This window comes from Heterodontus francisci, chromosome 2 (genome assembly GCF_036365525.1).
Source record: "Heterodontus francisci isolate sHetFra1 chromosome 2, sHetFra1.hap1, whole genome shotgun sequence".
NCBI classification, from domain to species: Eukaryota; Metazoa; Chordata; class Chondrichthyes; order Heterodontiformes; family Heterodontidae; genus Heterodontus; species Heterodontus francisci.
The window spans coordinates 7,953,899-7,966,460 of NC_090372.1; the positions used below are offsets into that span (position 1 = coordinate 7,953,899).

General features: G+C 41.9%; 1 protein-coding gene across 10 annotated transcripts in view; it reads left to right on the forward strand.

Annotated features, from left to right (window-relative positions):
* Positions 1-12,562, forward strand: part of relch (RAB11 binding and LisH domain, coiled-coil and HEAT repeat containing) — a 107,342-nt gene that overhangs the window by 51,922 nt on the left and 42,858 nt on the right. For 8 of the 10 annotated variants that reach the window (XR_010977164.1, XR_010977160.1, XM_068053876.1 and 5 more), the window contains exons 11-12: positions 10,754-10,866; positions 12,004-12,094. Coding sequence is in view for 8 of the 10 variants with exons in the window: in XM_068053876.1 (XP_067909977.1) it covers positions 10,754-10,866; positions 12,004-12,094 (204 nt within the window). In the remaining 2 variants the exon portion in view is untranslated. Of the gene's footprint in view, positions 1-10,547; positions 10,654-10,753; positions 10,867-12,003; positions 12,095-12,562 lie in introns of those variants that run through there. The other 2 variants (XM_068053893.1, XM_068053904.1) reach the window with 2 other exon arrangements.

Genomic DNA, 12,562 nt, shown 5'->3' on the forward strand with positions numbered 1-12,562 from the left:
TGGTAGTGTGTGTAGCATAAAGGGGTAAAGTAAGTAACAGTAGACCCATTAGCCTGACATCAGGAGTGCCTAACCTTTGAGGCCGTACTGGATGATAAAAGTGATACTTGCATAAAAAGAAATGTGTGAATTGAGATCAGCCACCACAGGTTTGTAAATGGCCAGCTGTGTCTGACAGTGTATAGTGTTCTTTGAGTAATTAATGTAGTGTATGACTAAAGTACCTGCATTAAGTGTATATGTGCATACATGTTTTCAAAGATGTTTGACATTTTGTCACATGCCAAGTTTGTTAACGAAATTTAAGCATTTGATGTGAAAGGCGGCCTGGATAGGAAGTTAGTTGAAAGAGAAAATAAATTAGTGGTTAATGGATTTTTTTTGAACAGAGGAATTTGGACAGTAATGTCCTGCAACAGTCCATTAATTTGTTTAATGGATGTAAATGATCTATAGCTATGGGCCACAAATGGAATTTGCAGATGACTGAAAAATAGGCATTAGGGTTAACTGAAAAGGACTGAAAAGAGAGACCATGGTTTGGTAAACTGGACCTGATGGGTTTGGATCTGGTTTAATGTGGAGAAATGTGAGCTGATGAACATGAATGTGAAGATGAATTATACAACAAATGGTAAATCCTTCAGAGATTTTGCATATAAGGGAATAAAGCACAAATCGAAATTTTACAGTCTGCACCAGGGTGTTTGCCTCAACTGTATTCTGGTGACAAGGTTGGGTTATTGGCATTGACTTATGCCAGAAATTGCCTGCATCAAACAAATTGTTTCTCTACAGTTGGGTCAGCATGTCTGCTTCTGCCAAAGTTTTTAACTACTGTGCGAATGCAACAGTCTATTAACAATTGCTGATGCTTGTACTTATTACCTGCAATGCTCGTATAATACCACGACTTGCTGCCACTCCCGGATTCACAAAAGGAATGACCAGATCTTGTTACTCACACCATTGGAAACAAGCACACTAAATATTCGAAATCCACCCAGCCATCACTGGACATACACCAGTCCTGATTTGCTGAAGGAATATACTGGCATTGCATACTGTGGTAAATGCTGCACATCCACTAAAAGAGTTTATATTACAAAGTATAAGCTTTGAGCTGTAGCATATGTAATATAGTGTCCCTTCTGGCATATCTTGAAATCTGTTTGACATTAGTTTAAAAGCTAGTTCTATTCAAGTTCATGTTATTTCAGTCTTTCACAAGCCCTTCGTGTTTTGGATTGCTTAGTGTCACAGTAGGTATTATTTTCAAATAATTTACATATAATCAGATCTTCACTGGTTTCCAATTGGGGCCATTAATTTAGGCCTTCATGAGGTAACACATGCACTGGCAGATGGCACAAATCCAGGTGCAGCACTCACCATTTACAGTATTATGGCATTTTCATGTGCATCTGGTTCCCCGGCGCCATTCAAACTGGGCTTTATCCCAAGGTGAATGAAAACAAGAAGTTATTTATCTCAAATAAAAGCAAAAAATGCTGGAAGTGCTCCAGGTCAGACAGCATCTGTGGAAAGAAACAAAGTTAATGTTTCAGGTTGATGACCTTTTCATTAGAAGTGGAAGAAATTAGAGATGCAACAGGTACAGAGGCAGAGAAAGGATTGGGTAGAGGGCAGGAAAGAACAAAAGGGAAGGTCTGTGATGGGATGGAAGGCAGGAGAGATTAACTGACGAGGGATAACGATGTAAGGCAAAACAAGATGGTAAATGGGCAAGTAGAGAAACAAAAGATGGGACTGGGGGATGTGTAAGTGGGAATAGCAGTGTCATTACCAACAGCCGCTGTCTGAAAAAGTGAAGGGCAGAGACTACTGTCTGAAATTGTTGAACTCAACATCAAGTCCAGAAGGCTGGCAAGTGCCTAATTGAAAGCTGAGGTACTGTTCCTTGATCTTGCGTTAAGCTTCAAAGGAACAGTGTAGGCAGCCGAGTACAGTGTGGAAGTAGGGCAGAGAATTAAATAACAGGTGACTGGAAGCTCAAGGTCATGCTTGCGGACTGAATGAAGTTGTTCCGCAAAGCAGTCGCTAGATCCTTTTGATCTCCCCAATGTAGAGGCAACCTCATCGTAAGCAGCGAATACAGAATGCTAATTGAAGAAAGTAAATTATCATTTCATGATTGGGGCCCTGGATGTTGGGAAGAGAGGAGGTAAAGGAGAGCAGGTCTTGCATGAGACGATGTCATGGCTGGGGTATTGGGGGTGATTGACGAATGGACCAGGGTATTGAGGGAATGGTCCCTTTGAAATGCTGGAAGGGGAAGATGTATTCCGTGGTGGCATCACCGTGGAAGTGGAGGGTGTTCTGTTGAATGTGGAGGCTGGTGGGGTGGAAGGTGAGGGCAAGGGGAGCCCTATCGTGGTTATTCATCTCCGTATTTGTAATTGCTGGTCTGATGTTTACCACTAGATGGCATCAGTACTAATAGTTTTGACCAAGATTTGCATATGCTTCCTACACTACCACTAAATCCAATTAATGGGCAGCTTCTCTGTTCCAATATCTAAAACATGATGCAAACACCAACCAATGCTTTAACCGATCAAAGCAGATCGCACAGATATGGATTCGTCGGAACAGACTGCTAGGTTGTGATTATTATAGAATATATAGAGAATAATGCGATCCCAGTATCAGTCAATCCCTGGAATTGCATGGAATGAAACCAGCTTTTGTCTTATACAGTCACCATTAACCAATGGCCCTGCTGATGATCACTAAATGGATACATTATCCTACCCCCCTCCCCCTTCCCACCACCAACCTACTAAACAGGCTGTTGTACAGCACCGGCTCCATTATAGTTAAAAAAAATACTCTATTTCCTGTGGCGTTGCAAATGGGGAGTGTGCTCGTTGCGATGAACGGGGACGGAAGATGGGATAATTAGACCTAGGTACAGGGAGCAAGGAGAGGATCAAGTGGATGAGAAAGGCAAATGTGGAGAAGGGAGGGACAGAAATGGGTAGGGTGTCAGAGGTGAAGATTGACAAGCCACCTAACCAGGATTGGGTTCCAAAATGATGATTTGATTGTGGAGAGAGGGGCGGTTGTCTTCCTTCCCCTCATCCTGGACATCCTTCTCTAAGAGAGGGGGAGTATGTATTCTGCAATTGCGGTCTGTTCCAGGGCCAAGAATTGATGGTTATTAGTAACCTGACTGTACCAATTGCCAGATGTTTATTTGCAGCTGTTTGGTGATGAGGATGTTGGCTTGATATTTTATCCTGAGTCGGTTGGGGTGAGGGGTCCTTGATTTCAGCTCAATTGGAGAGAGGGGAATTCACAATTCATGCTCAACGTTGGCAAGAGACTGGTATTGTTAGAGAGCTCTTTTACAACAGGTCTTTTCAAATATTGCTGCTTCTGCACTTAAGAGAAAACTTGGAATCTCACACTCCATTCTGCAGCATTTTGCACAGTTGCAGTTAGATTTTAATTTCATTTTTGCTTTTGTTTTAATTTTTGCTTTTGTTTCCCATGCACTGACTTCACTTTGCCCATACTACATCTAAGCCCACCCAACCTTCGAAGATTGTTTCAGTTAATTGCAAGAAAGGAATTTATAGTGGATCTTCCACATTTGTTTTCTGTGAATGTGTCCCTAATTCATATTATTCTGAACACTCTGTTCTCCATTCTATTTTATGGCCCTGGAAAACCAAATGTATATTTGAGGATTCATTCAGTGTTCTGCTTGAGCCTGTCACTTAATGGTAGACCTACCCTCTTGTTTTCATTTGTCACATAGTGTTGTATTCACAGCAATGCCTATAGGTGCATTGCCTTTCGAATCCTAAAACAGCAATTGTATTATATCTCAACCTTCTCCTTTTGCCAGTGAGGACATGCCCAATTTATATAATTGCTACATTATAATCCCATCTTTCCATCCCTTCAATCATTTTGGTTCATCTCTTCTGTATCGTTCCAACAGCTGCAGTATCCTTTTCGTACTGCAGCGACCAGAACTCTACACCGTATTCTACGTGAGGTTGCACTGATAATTTACAAAATTTCTGGATTACCTCACTATGTCAGCTCAATATTGACCTTTTTAATACATCCGGAAGTCTAATTTTCTTTACTCCCTCTGTGTTGTAGCTTCAATTTACTGTCAGTCAAGATCCACAGATATCTTTAATTTTCCAAGCACTTCCTTTTCTTTCCATTTAAGTAATAGTCTTTCCTGTATTCTTTTTGTCTCCACATGAAGCACTTACATTGCTCTACATTGAATTTTATCTGCTACAAGTCTGCCCAATTCACAAATATATTCAAATCCCCTCCAGTAACTTATGGTTCCCAGTTTTGATAAAATTAGCTGAAAGATGTAGAACATTTGACCTATTTCTCCAATTAAGATAAGTGAAGCTTCAACATGACTTGTTGGAAATGTGTCTATAAAATTGGGATTTCATTCATTCAGTCTTTGCATGAAATTTGTCCTACTGCAGAATGGACATTGGATTAGTTTGAAATGATTATAAATAGACAATTTAGGTAATAGAAAATGGAGGCTAGAAAAAGAAGACAATTAATTTTATGTGCTTTTTCTCCGGGTTTTAATGAGTTTGAAACCACTTGAGATTCACAGTAGTAGTATGTTTGAGCTCCTTCATTAGATTGCTGCTTTATAATCTCATTGCACTTTGTTTTTCAATAATGGTCCTGGAGGTTTCAGTCTTTTGAAACCAGAATTAGTGGAATGAGCATGTGAGAGCTTGAGCTGCATCCTGGAAACTTAGCTTCAGTGACCTTCAAAAGTACCAATCAGAAATGCACAGCAGCAGTGTCAAGATCTGAAGGACAAGGATAGGTTAATGTTTGAGTGGAGCAGAATGGGACATGCTGGACAGGCCTGTTTGAATAGTGAAACCAGGAGATGTGGTATTGAGTCAGCTGGTTGCTGCTGGAAAGGTGGGAGTGTGAGGTTTGGGAGGGAGCCTCAAGTCAAATGTTGCAGCTGCATGGCGAAGCCCAGGATGGAGAAAAAGACTGGTGGTTGCAGACATGAGCTTGAGGCCGGACCAGAGCTAGGAGGTGAGATTTAAGAGCAACCACTGTCGAAGATGAGAAATGTGGCAAATCTCCCCAGCACATTTTGGGGTGGGGTAGGGAGTTGCAAAATTTTCACACAACAATCAAATTTCTGGAAGAGTAATCGTGTTGGCATGGCCCACTGAGAGTGGTAGATGGTGATGATCAATAGGTCAATGAGATGGTCAAAAAGGGAGCTTAACTCAACATTTTTAATCATGAGTATAGATTAACTTGTTCAAAATATATTTGTAATCTGTTAATTTGTGTGGATTTTATTCTTCCAATTGTCTAAGGAGCCACCCATCTGTTTGGTATGATGGGAGCTTCTCCATGACTCTGTAGTCCCTGATCATAATTTGTGTGGAACATAAACACCGGCATGGGCCTGTTGGGCTGAAAGGTCTGTTTCTGTGTTGGATCAATCATTATCCATCTCACATTGCCACATGTCTTTTGAGTGAAAGTCGCGTGAAAAGTCGTAGGTGAAATTAATCGTCTTAGCTTTTTTTACATTGTGGCAAACATAAAGCTGGTCAATTCTGAAATATCCTCAACTTTATGTGCTTTTAAATGAATGGCAATAGCTTTATGGAAGGTTAGTGCTGTAATTGGAGTTTCTAGGTGGAACTTAAGATAATCAAAGTTGTTTTGTGTTTGTGAAGCTACAGTTTGAGTATAGTTGTTGAAGAGGAGTAAATTGCAACATTTACTGAAGTGCTCTCATTCTTGCAGGTAATCATACCCTGTAACTCCCCTCCCAAACAAAAACAAATGCCTGATTGTTATGCCAGTTATCAGCTTAAAAAAAACCCTGCTCTGTGATGATGCATAGAAACTGACTTACAGTTAAGGTATCATGTAGTAGAAGAGGTAAAGAGTAGTGTCTTTTATGTTGCATTTGGCCATAGCAGATGTGTTTAACCAGTCTTTTTTGTGTGCGTATAGACACCTGTAGCCTTGACAGGTTGGCGGATTGGTGGCTTTCTTTAATGGAAGGGCCTATCAAATTTCATGAATTGGTTGAATCGTTGCCAAATAATCTGTTGTGCTGACTGAAGCTGCAGCACACTTTAGAAACCAGTTGAGTTGAGGGTGAATTGAACTTCTTTTTATACAAATTAGTAAGCTTTTCATGACCCAAACCTAAACTTTCGTTTGCAGATCTTATTTGTTGCTTTTAAGTAGGAATGGGAGATTCTACCTCATTCGTTTCAACTTCCATGTAATAAAGGATATTGCTGTCACCCAAGATTTTGATACGTAGGCTGATTGACCAGATATGAATGTTTTGAGCTCCGTGAACAGATATTGACATGTACAAAAACTAATTGGAAATGCTAATGGATGTTGGCCTTTATCTTGGGTGCTGGAGCAGAAAGGGATGGAAATGATGTTATAGTTATATAAAGCTCTGGTCAGACCAGAGGGTTGTTTTCCTCCGAACAGAGAAGGCTGACGGGGGATCTGATTGAGGTATACAAAATTATGAGGGGCATTGCTAGGATAGATAGGAAGAAACTTTTTCCCTTAGCAGAGCGGTCAGTAACCAGGACGCATAGATTTAAGATAAGGGGCAGGAGGTTTCGAGGGGATTTGAGGAAAAAAGAATTTCACCCAGAGGGTGGTTGCAATCTGAAACACATTGCCTGAAGGGGTGGTAGAGGCAGGAACCCTCACAGCATTTAAGAAGTATTTAGATGAGCACTTGAAACGCCATAGCATAGAAGGCTATAAGCCAAGTGCTGGAAAGTGGGATTAGAATAAATAGTTGCTTGATGGCTGGCACAGACACGATGGGCCAAAGGGCCTGTTTCTGTGCTGTATAACTCTATGCCTCTATGACACATTTACAGCAGAGCGTTCCGTTCTGGGCACCATACCTGAGGAATGGGACATTGGCCTTGGTGTGCAGATTGACCAGAATGATACCTGGGCTAAATGAGTTAAATTACGAGTCAGGTTGCATGGAGAAGGCATTCCCTTGGGTGTAGAAGATTAAGGGACAGTCTAATTGAAATGTTTAAAATGATTGGAAGATTCGTTAGGGTAGAGAGAAACAATTTCCTCAGGTGGAGAAGTCCAGAACAAGGGCGAGAACCTTAAAACTAGAGGTAGGCCATTTAAAGGTGATGTCAGGAAACACTTCAAGCAAAGTGTAATGAAAATCTGGAATGCTTTCCCTCTCTGTCCTCATTTCCCCCCCGCCCCCCAAACACCAATCCCAAAAAGCCATTGAGGCTGGGGGGTAATTCGGAATTTCAGAACTGAAATTGATGCATTTGTTAACCAAAGGTATTAATGGTTGTGGAAGCAAAGCCAGTTGATGGAGTTAATTTACAGATCAGCCATGACCTAATTGAATGGTGGAACAGGTTCGAGGGTCTGAATGGCCTCCTACTATTCCTATTCCTATGTTCCTTCCAATCTTGGCAAACCAGGTATTAGAGAGAGGAATTGAAGATGGGAAAGATGGGTTGTGAAATTTTACGCGATGCGATCTACCATCCAAATGAAAGTTGACGATTGTACTTCCACACTTACATTTGACCTGCTTTATATAGCAGGCTGTTTTGGTATTGTGCAAAAGTATTCTGCAGTAACCTTTTTTAACCTCCACTGGGCACATGCTGTAAAATGGGTTTATTTTAAGTCGTGTATATTTTGCAGTAGCTGAGACCATAGATTTAAGCATACCATTTTGATTTTTAATCTGCATCTAAACACCTATACAAACTTTAATTATTTTGCGCAGCCATTGTGATTTATGTATCTCTTAAACTTTATTTTCCATCACTGAACCGTTTAGCTGTTAAAGCTGAACTCTGGTTGTGGTATTCTCCTCAATTTGTTGCTAAGAATGTGCAATTTTAACCACTAGCAGATGGTGTCCGCTCGTCAATTCTTTTATACCTTTTGCATATTTCCCACAGCCTTCACTTTCTACTTGGTATCATACTTTTCAGCTATCATGCCCACACTCTGGAACACTCTCTCAAACTTTCTCACCAAATTGAAGTCTTGCATTTGTACAGAGCATTGGTGAGGCCACAGCTGGAGGAGTGTTTGCAGTTTGGTCTCTTTACCTAAGGAAGGACATAGTTGCCCTAGAGGTAGTGCAATGAAGGCTCACTAAACTAGTTCCAGAGATGAGGGGATTGTCCTATGAGGCAAGATTGATTCGACAGGGCCTATATTCCTTGGTGTTTAGAAGAATGAACAGTTATCTAATTGAAACATATAACATTTTTAAGGGGCTTGACTGGGTAGCTGCTGAGATAATGTGTCCACTGGTTGGGGAATCTAGATCACGAGGTCACAGTCTTGGAATAAAGGGTCGTCCATTTAGGACTCTGATGAGGAGCAATTTCTTCTGAGTTGTGAATCTTTGGAATTCTCCACACCAGAGAGCTGTGGATACGCAATCGTTGAGTATATTCAAGACAGAGGTTGATAGAGTTTTGGATGCTGAGGGAATTGAAGGATATGGGGATAGTGCAGGAAGGTGGAGTTGAGGTAGATCATCAGCCATGATCTTGTTGGCAGAACAGGCTCAAAGGGCCAAATGGCCTACTCCTATTTCTTATGCTCTTACCAACTACAAAAGAGCATGTTGCTTATGGTACTTGGAGATTAGAAGGGACATTAGGGAGGTTTAAAGGAGCGCTGACTATAATTAAGCCAATTTAAGTAAAGAAAGGCAAGAAAAATTACAATGGAGGAGGAGAGGGGTCATCTAGCAGACAAAAATGTTCCTGTATCCTGTCCAGGGCTGTAGAATGGTGCTGCAAGAGTTTCCCCAGATAATGGGCTGAATTTAATTGAGCCGCAGGGGGTCCTGGCACTGGACCAAAAGATGAGGGGGAACCCTGCCTCGGCCCTTCAGAGCCCCTCTCTTCCACCCCCAACCACCCGCCCAGTGCAATTCAATGGCAATTGGCTAATTAATTGCCCGGCAGCCAAGGTCTCTGCCTCCCGGAGCTCCTGGCCAATCCGAGGGCAGCAGCTCAGTAGTATCGGCAGCACAAGGAGCAGTGGCCATTACTACACTAGGCCTGGATCCAGGCCCAGCTTTGGAACCCTGGACTAAAGGTAAGGGAGGTGGGGTTGCCCGGGCCAGTCTGGCAGGCCCTGGCTCGGGGTCATTGGGGAAGGGTGAACATTGAGAGCGGAAGTGGGGGGGGTTTACTGTTAACAAGGGTGGCCTTTGTCACTTGGGGCCCTCCGTGGCCACAGATTGCCCACAGAGGAGGCCCCCAAGCCCGCAGGGTGGCTGCCTTGTTTTTACTGGGCAACCTCTCCGCGTGGCAGAGGCCCTCCCCACCCACTTAAGGGCTTCAATTGGCCTTTGGGCGGAAGGCCATCTTTGACCTGGATGTAATTGGGCCTTTTGGAATATTGGTTTGTTGATTGGAAAGTAGCATTTAACACAAAAGAGGAAACTGAGCTTTTGAAGCAGTGTTAGTATGGAAAGAAATATTTTTTTTCCAAAATATACTTTATTCATAAAAATCTGTTTTTAAAAAAAAAAAAATACATTACAAAACAGCACCAAATTGACATTCCACAAAGTGCAAAGGAATTCAGTTTTCTTCAATACAGGAGTGAGTTGCCGCACAACCCTTCCATTCCATTTTACCTGCCATGTACATTTTACAGCAAAACCATATTTGGTGTATACAGCCCGAGGGGTTTCCCATGGATCCAGCCCCTCAGTTCACTTTGGTGGGAGGACCTTACACTGTGGTCTTTCCCCATTGAGCCTTTGCAGCGGCTGCCCCAAGCTTTAGTGCCTCCCTCAGCACGTAGTCCTGGACATTGGAATGTGCCAGTCTGCAACACTCTGTCGTGGACAACTCTTTGTGCTGGAAGACCAGCAGGTTTCGGGCAGACCAAAGAGCGTCTTTCACTGAATTGATGGTCCTTCAGCAGCAGTTGATGTTTACCTCAGTGTGCGTCCCTGGGAACAGCCTGTAGAGCACAGACTCCTGTGTTACAGAGCTGCTTGGGATGAACCTCGACAAAAACCACTGCATCTCTTTCTACACCTGCTTTGCAAAGACACATTCCAGAAGGAGGTGGGCGACCGTCTCTTCCCCACCGCAACCACCTTGAACGTGTGGGTGAAAGAAATATGGATGATTCACCGAAATATTCAGCAGAAATTCAGAGGTATATAACGTAGGAACTGAGTAAAACTAGCCAGGTGTTGAGTTACTTCAGGGTTAACATTAGGTTCGGTAACTTTGGTAAGTGTCATGTGAGAGAAAAACAACAAACCTACATTTCTATAGTGTCTTTCGGTGCCAGTCAGATATGTAGGAAAAAAGTGAACTAAAAGGAGAAGCTAGAAACTGCAGCATCATGGAATTTACAGTAATTCTAGGAAGTGAGCAGAAAGATCAGCCACCCAGTGTCCAGTAACATTGTTGGTGATTACTTAATTGGCACAGTTAAAAAGATCAGAAGAATAAAATCTGCATTTGGACTAAGGAAAGTCAGCAATGGATGCTTGAAAATGAGAACTGCAGGTTTCCTGCTGATTATGAAAATCAAAACAGTGGGTCTGGATAATCTGTTGAGTGAATAAACTTCAAAGATTTTTTTTGTAAATAAAATTTATACCAAGCTCTGCACAAATGCAGTATTTAACTGATTTATTTCTTCCTTGATTTAGGAGTTAATTCCCCTAATTTTGTGTACTGCTTGTCTCCATCCGGAACCCAAGGAGAGGGATCAGCTTCTGCACATTCTTTTCAACCTAATTAAACGTCCAGATGATGAACAAAGGTAAGAACTGTTGATATGTATTTCAGAAGCCCACTCCTTAGCTTCAGGCACTAAGTTTCTTTGACATGCATATGCTCTTAGTCCCTGTTAGTAACTGTTGAGCAGTATTGCTGACCAGATCAATAGATGGACTTTAATTTTACTGCTGTCTTCATTGAAAAATGCAGTTGTGTTTTATTAAATGTTACATACCTTGTCTCCAACTCTAATACTACCTTTCCTCTAACACATTTACAATACTACTTCTCCCTTTTTTTTTAAAGATCCTAAAAGGCATCTTAAGCTTCAAGAAAGTTAGGCCTTTCTTAATTGAAAGGGATAGGCTAGCAAACATGATCCCACAATTGGGTACTGGCTAAATAAATATTGCACACCATATGAAAAATAAGTTGCAAATAGAGTTCAATTGGAATAATCCAATTTAAGACCCCAAGAATGAAGAATAGTTTGTGGTGGAGACACTGTCAAGAAAATATTCCATTAATCATGTTTACCTGGAAGAGGCTCACTAATACTGGAAACTAAGGTCGATGACAAACCTCCGGATAGGCCAGTCTTTTGTTTTTGTTTTCAGTTTGTCAGGCAACTACTTTTTTTTTAATATTTAAAGTATGTTTTGCATTTGACCCAACATCTTTGGGTAGAAAGCAGTATGTGAGCTGGCGAACAAAATGGTAAAGAACCAAAATTTGCTCAATCAAATGGGAGGAAAATCTCCTAGGGGCGGCGCAGTGGTTAGCACCGCAGCCTCACAGCTCCAGGGACCCGGGTTCGATTCTGGGTACTGCCTGTGCGGAGTTTGCAAGTTCTCCCTGTGTCTGCGTGGGTTTCCTCCGGGTGCTCCGGTTTCCTCCCACATGCCAAAGACTTGCAGGTTGATAGGTTAATTGGCCATTATAAATTGCCCCTAGTATAGGTAGGTGGTAGGGAAATATATAGGGACAGGTGGGGATGTGGTAGGAATATGGGATTAGTGTAGCATTAGTATAAATGGGTGGTTGATGGTCGGCACAGACTCGGTGGGCCGAAGGGCCTGTTTCAGTGCTGTATCTCTAAACTAAACTAAGCTAAACACAAGAGCAAAGACTCTACGCAATAATCTAGCTTAGTATTTATTTATCTTCCTTTTCATCCTAGACAGATGATTCTAACAGGTTGTGTAGCATTTGCTCGGCATGTTGGACCAACTCGTGTTGAGGCTGAACTTTTACCCCAGTGCTGGGAACAGGTAAATGTAAGATCTAATTTTAGATTTAAAAAGTAACTTAAGAATTAGTTACCAGGTTCAGTAAGTACCGTTTTGTTTACTGCTTTTTCAACTCCTTTAATCTAATAGAAGAGACTTAATGAAGCCTGTAATTTTATTAAGGAATCTAATTGTGAAATGGTTCCGATCATGTGTGGATATAAAATCTGGAACATAAGGTGTTTGCTGCACAAAAGGTGGTTGTTGCAAAACTACCTGAGTCACCATATTGAATTGCCAACATTCAATTGCTCAATGTGAATGCCGGAGGGGTTGCTGGCGTTGTGAGGCTGTGGTGCTAGCCACTGCGCCACTGTGCATCCCATGGGACATGGGATTTGAAATCTACTGAACATCCTGCTGCTGAGGTCAGGAGGATTTGGGGCCCACCTCAGACCCAGCCCAGCTGCTTCCTGCTCCAAGTTAAAATCAGGACTTGCATTTTGGCAG